Genomic DNA, 8555 nt, shown 5'->3' with positions numbered 1-8555 from the left:
ATTTTATTTATTACTTTGAAGTGTAGATTGATCAATAGTAACTGGTGGCTTATAATACCACAAAATACAACCGGATTGTTGATGCTTTAGTTTCTACAAATGCAAATGAAGCCTTACTGCATTCAACAGAAATAATGCAAGACTAATTGCATTAGGACATAGTTACTTTAGCTTTTACTGTAACGTAAAAAAAAAAAAAGAAACTTTTCTGAGGTAGGGGAGAGATTTCTTTCTTTTTTTATTTCCTGATTTAAATTGTTCCAAAACTATAATATCTTTTAGGGCTATCTCTCTTACCATGTGTATTTCCTGTTGCTTCAGTATAAGCTTGTACCAAGAAAGGAGAGACCAGATTGGAAGAGAGGAAAGCTTTGCCTTTCTTCAGTATTCTTTATCTGAGTAGCTCATAAAACTTTTCTCAAAGATGCCCAGCACTCTGTCCTTAGCATCAAACAAATGTTTTATTTCCTTGGTATTTCTCAAATTACTTTTTTTTTTCCTTCTCCTGATTGAACTGTGCAGTGTAAATGTCCAGCAGAAGGCACTGACAACTCTGGGAAAACAGCTTTACATTATGCAGGTAACTTCTTCGTTGAAAGCTTGTACTATTTTGTTGTGCTTGATATTTATAGCTCTTCAGCCTGGTGGAGCTTCTTACATTCTAATTACATAAATTTAGTGACTCCACCTGATGGCTTACAAATTATTACTATTTTTTCAGATAAATACTGTGAATACTGACTTTCAGTTAATTATGGTTAACAAGCATAACTTGCATACTTGCAAGTGGAGAGCCATTGGAATACTTACAATTAGGCTGATTTTGATTTCAGTCTTTAAAGACTGTATCTTCTAATGCTAATTTGAACCATGAATACTGGTTGTATTTCTGCATACAACTTGCTGTTCATGCTTTTAGTCTTTCTCTCCTTCCTTCTTAAAACAGAGAAATACAGTTTAATTTGTTTTTCTTGGACCTCACTGTAATTCTGCAGTATTGCAAATGGAAGCATGGAACACAAATCTTGAAAATGGGATTTAATTGACTTTTGTGCTTGTCTTCTGTTTGTTTATTTGTTTTTTAGCTGCATGTGGTTGTCTTCAGGCAGTTCAACTTCTGTGTGAACACAAATGTCCAATTAATGTCAAAGATTTGGTATGTACCTCTCCCTCTGTTGTGTTACTTCAGTGCTTTTACCACCCTCCACTCTAGTCAATCTTAGGTGCAGCAGTTCAAAGCAATGTTATGCTTATATTTCTTCTTGGATTTCTCTGGTGGAGGAATTTCCTTTTGCAGCTTGCTGTAGCAGAGGTGGGGAAGTACTTCACAATCTAATACAGTAGTGGCAGGATTTGCTGCTTGTTAAATTGAGACATTAATACAAGTAGCTAGAATCGATTCTGATATCTTCAAAATATGATTAAAAGTATTTCTACTGACTCCAGTAGGCTTTGGAAAAGGCCCATTATGTGGCCAAGTGCTGTGAAATGCTCACAAAGCCCAACCAGAGTATGATAAGCCTGAGGGGAAAAAATTTACTTGATGTAGTCTAAAGGTTTAGGGACACTACATTGACTATTATGAGATGTCTCCAAACAACCAGGTCTACTTTTGGGAGCTATGCAATGGCCTGACAGAAATGAGGCAGAAATAAAACACAAAAATTTAAACTTGTTTGGTTGGTTGGTTTTGACTTGGATCTATGTCTTTCTTATCTTGTCTTTCTAATAAAAAAAAAAAGTCACGGAGATTAGACCTAAAATTTCAGCAGATGCATTTTAAAGGCAGAAAAGATTTGTTCAGTCTCGAGAAGACTGTAGGAGTATCTTAAAAATGTCCTCAGCTACATCATGGTTAGTCATAGGGAAGAGGAACCAGACCAGACTCAGAGGTGCATGCGAAAATGATGACAAGCAATGGTCAGAATTTGTGCAGTGGACCCAATTGGGAAATTCCAGTTAGGAACTAGGAAGAAAAATAATCTCACCGTGAGGGTGGTCAAACACTGGAACTGGTACCCAGTCATGGTGTCTCTGCCTTTGGAGATGCTGAAAACTTGACTGTACAAGTCTCTGACCAGCATACTGTAACTTGAAATTTGCCTAGCTTTGGATTGAAAGGAAAGGGGCAGAAACGCCAGGTGACCTCTAAAGATGTCTTCCAACTACGTTATTCTGTGATTATATGAAATGTTGTATTTTTGCCTTGTACCTAGTTAAAATCGTCATTTCTATTGTGGAGCTACTTAAAGGTATTGTGTAGTTCCAGTATCATCATGTTATAGCATTAAGCAAACAGCAAAGGGAGTACAAACAGCAAAAAGCATACCTACTCCTAATGCTTTGCATCCCCAGTGGTCAAGAAAGGAATTAGAGTAAACCCAGCTACATTTATGATGCATGAGAAAAATGTACTGATGGTGCCTCATTTGTGCTGTGTAGAAGTAAACTTCATAGCTGACCTTTAAATCTCACAGTGATATTTGTAACTGGATTATTGTTCATAGTTTCTTTAACTGCATTCCTAGGATGGGAACATACCTCTACTGCTTGCAGTACAAAATGGTCATATGGAAGTCTGCAAATACCTTCTGGATCATGGAGCAGACATCAACACCAGGGATAAAAATGGAAGGTACAGCAGGTTAACACATTAATTCTTCCCCAAGGCTTACTGTCAGATGAAGCTTTCTTCTCAAATTCTTCCCAAAATAGCTGCTGTTAGGTGAAATAATGCCTTCTGTACTAGATGGCATATCCTGATTGTTGAGAAGGCTTACAGAATTCTGCCTAAAGGGAAAGGTGAAACAGAAATTATGCAACTGTAAAGCTAGATGTGCCTGTAGGATTTCCCTTGGGCTACCAGAGCAGTAACTCCCATTTTTAAATAATTCCTACAAAAATCTGATTGATAGCACTTACCCACATATCACTTTGTACATGTCCCAGTTTTAAATGCTGCCCTCTTCTTGGCATGAGTTAGTTTCTCCAATTTAAATCCTAAAACCATTACTTGGGAGCAACATTTGTGGAGGCTTCTTTCTTCTACCATAATGCAGCCACAGCAGCAAGAGAAAAACCAGTAAAGCTATATGGTGGAGATGCTGTCATCTTAGAAGGTGCTGTTTAGAGATTTGTTGCATTAATAGATAGTGCATGTGTCAGAAAACTGTTTTTAAAAAGCACCATCCTTGTAGTGAAAAATGCACTTGTTTTGATCATACTGATGAAGATTGAGAGTCTTTGAAAATTACGGACTGTTTTATGAACAGTCGGTTAAACTGTGAAGGTAAAACAGGATGCTGGGAAGATTTGGCACTTACACCTGTTAGCAATCTTGATTATGGTATGTGATGCAATGCTGATATTGTTCTTTATCAGCACCTGGGAGGACAAGATTGGGCCCTAACTTGTTTTTTATCAGTCCAAAGTTTATTCGTGCACTCTTTGTTTTAAGTTGTCTAAAGAAAACCCCTTTGTTGTCTTGATTGGTTTGAATGGCCTCATTGTTGCTTTGAACCTGAGGTGGTGCGCTCTTTAAGACCTCTGCCTTCCCCGCACTCTCTTACTGTTTAATCAACAGACAATGTTAGGAGTTTCTAGTTTAATTGGACTAAGGCTTTTCTGTCACAGATAGGACAGACTTGCATTTTTGTATTTTCTTTTTTAAGAAAGTACTGTATGTAGAAGCAAGAAAATGATGTAACATGGAATATACCATTTTACTTCTCACTTTCCTTCTGATAAGGAGAGTGACTACTCTTGCATCTTGTGTTCACAAAAGTGATCAAGTTTTTACTGAAAAAGGAGAAGCCTTACTGGGAGAGGAAGGGGATAACCTTTGAAAATGGCATCTTCAGTTTCCTATCTTGTCCAAAAAAAGTGAATTATTTTGGTAATCTAAAACCATCCCTGTGACTCTGGAGGTGTTATCTAAGTTGCCAGTCAACACTCCTTTTTACCACAGTGCTGCAACAGCCATCGCTTCTCCAGGGCTCACCCATTAAGGGGAGTATGTTTAATTCGTCAGTGAAATGATTGTCTTATTGTCTAGCAAATATTATCACTGTAGTAACTTTTGGCCAATCTATTACACATGTTTTCTTGTTGAGAAGGGAGAATTATGCCCAAGCAGGAAAGCAATATTAGAGCATGTTTATAATTATTCTATACATCTCTCATGACCTCTTCAAGTAATTGAGAAAAACAGATGCAACCTGTTAGGAAAACACTCCTTCTGTATGCTGCCCTTAGGCTAAGATCTGGCACTGTCTAGCTGCCCTGTGTTGGAAAGGGAACTGATTGTGCTCCAGTGGACTTTTTTTTTTTTTTAAAAAGCGAGATGAGATCAGGGCTTGAGATCAAACCTATCTCCCATTCTCACTGAAGAGCTTAGAGATTTGTTTGGCTTTTTGGTTGAAATCTGTTTGTCTATTTTGTCTTAAAAGCAACATGTGAAGGAAAGCAGCAATGAAGTAAATGCTTTTATGTTGTACTGCCACTTGCAGAACTGTAATTGGAGTGTGGCAGTGAGATTTGATAGTATCACTTTATCATGCCACCATTTGTGTCTATGACTCTTCTCCTAGCCTCAGGAACCCATTTTTAGAAATATTTGGATACCTGTGCAAAGCATGCCAGGTCTTTGCAGAAGGTCCAGCTGGGGTGTATGCAGAAGAGGAGGAGGGGCAGGCAGGTGTTTGTAAGGAGAAACAGCAGTTACATGTATGTGTCAATACACATGTTGATAAAATGCTGGACTTTATTGCACAATAACCGTCACACTTTTTTTTCCTGAAAAAATGAGCTGCTGCTTAAAGAGTACTCTCTTCACACTTACTCTGTATGTGTTTTGTTTGTTTTGTCCAGAACTGCTTTGATGATGGCTTGTGAAGCTGGTAGCCTTAATATGGTGGAAGCCTTCCTTAGGAAAGGTGCAGATGTCAGTTTAGTAGATGTCTTTGGACAGAACGCCCTGCATTACTCCAAGCTTTCTGAGAATACTGGGATCCAGAATCTCCTGTCATCAAAGTTATCTCAGGATGTGGGTATGTACGAGATGCCAGTCTGCAGTTTGTCACTTACTGAACTGGCTACATGTATGTTTAGCAATGAACAAATTTACTTCATAAGGTAGCCTGAAAAGTTTCAAAAGCCGTCTTCAGGGTGGTCTGACTGAGGCTTCCCAAGAGCAGGAAAACATGGTTGTTGCTATAGATGGTAATATTTAGTGTTGGATAAAACACTGGGCAGGGAAAAAAGAGGTGTTTTGGAGAAAGAAAAGGTAAGCTGATGTAGCAGCATCATGAAGTCTTGCATACAATTTGGAATAGATCCTTTTTTATTGTGTGAAAGAGTAAGTGGAACATACAGCTCCTCAGTAGAGGGGTTGGAGAAGAAACTAATGCAGTCAGAGGGTTTTATGGTCAAACTAAGATGGATTTCTAAAGTAGGAAGCTGATGTGCAAGAACGATGTGAGTCTATAGTAGAATAAGAATTGTCAGAATCCTTCAAAGTTTATCTCAATATGAAACCCAAAAAACAGCAGAGAAAGGATATGGCTCAAATGGAATTTGGAAGTTAAAATATATTTCTCAGATTTGAGACAGGAACTCAAAAACCAAACAAAGTATGGTGTGGGAAGTAGAGCTGACAGATGGGTTAAGAATGGCAAATAACTTTTTCTTTGATAGCTGTTCTTAATTCCACTTCTTTTCAACTTCACAGATACAAAGTCACCGACAAAAGCAAAGCAGGTATTTGTCCTTTTGGTTTTGAAAATACTTGGGCTACATAGACTTGTAACTTAAGAAAAAACAGTAACTGACATGACTAGAAGCACTAGTAAGTGTCACTGTGAGATGCGCTGACACTGTCTACTCTGTAATGTGAAAGCATTTTGTTGCTTATTTAAGAAATGAGTTTCAGGAATATTGCTTTTAGACTTAACTTCTCTCTGTAACAGCAGGCAGCACCCTCAGTGAGAAAAGGAAGGGAGGGCTTGTGTGTATTTGCATATGTGTGCTGAGAAGATACGCCACTTTTCTCATGTGTAATGCAGGAGCTTGGCTTTGGGATTTCCTATCTCTTTAAACTGTAGAGAAAGTGATCTAGAAAAGCTCAGTGTTTATAAAACATACTATTGAAGGTTATCCCTGGTTAGATCTTACTGGAGACTCCCACGTGTGAGAATTCCACGAGATTTAGGCAATTAAATTAAGTTTCTCACATTTTTAATTTAGTATCGTGTCTTGGAGTGCAAGTAGACCTTGTAGACCTACTGGTGGCTAGAAAGTGATGAGGGTGCAATGCATTGGTTCATTCCTTCTCTGAGTGGAGAGGTGGGCTTTTTAGGGAGGCCAGGCAGAAGTTGGTGGAGTGGAAAGATGGTAGCCATTAAGAATGGCATAACTGGACTATCTATGAATGGTAGTATTTAAGATCACTAGTGCTAAACCTATTGTCAGCTTCTGCTTTTTCACTAAATCTTGTTTGTTTTCACTGAAGCATGGATTACAAGGGGGCAGATTGTTATTGTCAGGCATGTTTAATAACTTTGTGCTAGTAGAGATGTAGTCTTTACATAGAAAAAAGAATAAGGCGCTGCATGAGCTGCTGAAGTTGATATTAATGTGGGGGTATTTGTTTTTAATAAAACAACTTGCTCGGACTTTACTAACAAAACTAACAAACCTACCTTTTCTGGCTGGTGAAACTTTCAGCATGATCAAGGCTCTAAATTAAGTTCAGAAAGAAGTGGAACTCCAAAAAAACGCAAAGCCCCACCTCCTCCTATCAGTCCTATTCAGGTAAAGAAAAGACCAATTTTGAGATGCTTTTAGGGGGTGAAAAGTGTTTTGGGCATTATGTGAATGACGTGGGCTGGATTGTTCTGTCACTGTTATTTTATCTGCCTGTCTTACCATGAGTGCTTTTCCTGACATTAGGGTAACACCATGAAAGCACATGTTGGTAGATTGGCTAAGCAAAATTGCTTGAAATACAGCACAGTCTAAGACACAACTGTGTCTTAGAAAAAAAACACCCAATTTTACTGTACAATTGCTTCTTCCATCTAAATTTCAAGGTCTGCTAGTTTTACCGACTTCCAGAATTAAATAATTATGTATATTTTAATTATACATATGTATGTACACATTCTTATATGTATATATACATATGAAAGTAAAATACTTCAATAGTATTTTTTTATTATATAGTATCAAAATGCAGTTTAACAGTTAGGTTTAATGTTAAACTGGAATGTTACCTGGATAACAGCTACACTACATATGTAATACTAACTCAGAAGAGCACTGAATAATTAGATCTGTTCTTTGAAACTAACTTAGAGTTGTGGCTTATGTTAGTGCAGGGAAAAGTACTCTTTAATGTGTGTGTGTATGTATACACGGACATGTGTTAGAGAGCTAGTTATATGTATACATGGGTATACATACCTATTTATATAAAATCTTTTACAGGTTAGTGATTTTTCCTCTCCACACTCATCAACTTCAGCTCCCATGACTGGAAAAGGGCAGACTTTCTTTGCTGATCAGATGTGCAAGGTATCAAGTTTTTGTTCCTACGAAGTTTAGGGAAGGAAAGTATAGTATCTTAATAATCTGTTTTACTCAATAATCTGCTTTGCTGACTGCAGAATCTCCTGTGAATTAATTAGCTGAGTTTTAGGAATAAAAATGAATCCAAATCTATTTCAATGTAATTTATAAAGCAAGTGTAGATTACTTTAATGTTTACTGAATATGTAAATAGAATGTCACAAATTAGTTAGTATTTAGGAATATGGTTATGAAAGTAAGTACTGATGCTGTGAGAGTTCATTACCTAATACTAGCCAAGTGCATGGTATTGTGCAATGCAAAAGGTAGAGACCCATTCACCAGAAGATGTCAGGGAAATGATGTCAGTGTGTTCTGTCTGATCTTTACCTTATAGTATTGAAGATTTTTTTTTTAATAGATGACAATATATTGCTATTATTTATCACAGGGGCTGCATCCTTCCAAACTATCTATGGGGTATTTGCCCATATTTCATTAACATTTAATGAGAATTGGGCAATGGAACTTGAATGGCTTTAGCAGATTTTTAAATACTAACCACATACTACAGTTAAACAAGACCCCAGAAATAAAAGAAATACATTTTGCCAGGCTTTATCCGGCAAGATCTATACTGTTTGTACTTCTCTTTGATGAGCTGTCCAACTTTATATCTGCTTCCTGTGAAAGTGTTTTCTTCTGGTGTCTCTTTTTTTAGCAGGAAGAATTCAGCTCCTTACATCGGGATAATAAAGACAGACTGAGTGACAGCACAACAGGTATACAGTAACACTTAATACTTATTTTCATATTTAGTTAGGTGTTTTAGGTGATGTGAAATGTTGAAATCTAGTCAGAAATCGTTTGTGCCTTTTTACTTTCAATGTGAGAAACAATAAGTATTGGGAGTAATGTTTTGTAATTTCACTAGCAGCTCCCTACCAAAACCTCCTGCTTCTATTGAGTGATCTAACACATTTTGGGGG

The 8555-nt window shown here is 37.3% G+C and overlaps 1 protein-coding gene across 1 annotated transcript in view; it reads left to right on the top strand.

The window, feature by feature from the left end:
- Positions 1–522: 522 nt before the first annotated feature.
- RAI14 (retinoic acid induced 14) overlaps positions 523–8555 on the top strand; it is a gene marked incomplete at its 5' end in the record, with an annotated part of 13528 nt that continues 5495 nt past the window's right edge. The window contains 8 exons of the mRNA XM_009703987.1: positions 523–580; positions 1086–1156; positions 2529–2635; positions 4870–5048; positions 5729–5757; positions 6724–6810; positions 7486–7572; positions 8288–8348. Coding sequence (XP_009702289.1) covers positions 523–580; positions 1086–1156; positions 2529–2635; positions 4870–5048; positions 5729–5757; positions 6724–6810; positions 7486–7572; positions 8288–8348 — 679 coding nt within the window. The remainder of the gene's footprint in view (positions 581–1085; positions 1157–2528; positions 2636–4869; positions 5049–5728; positions 5758–6723; positions 6811–7485; positions 7573–8287; positions 8349–8555) is intronic.

This window comes from Cariama cristata, unplaced genomic scaffold, assembly GCF_000690535.1.
Source record: "Cariama cristata isolate BGI_N322 unplaced genomic scaffold, ASM69053v1 scaffold19327, whole genome shotgun sequence".
Classification (NCBI taxonomy): Eukaryota; Metazoa; Chordata; class Aves; order Cariamiformes; family Cariamidae; genus Cariama; species Cariama cristata.
The sequence above is the reverse complement of the archived record's forward strand: the minus strand, read 5'-3'. Positions and strand labels throughout refer to the sequence as shown.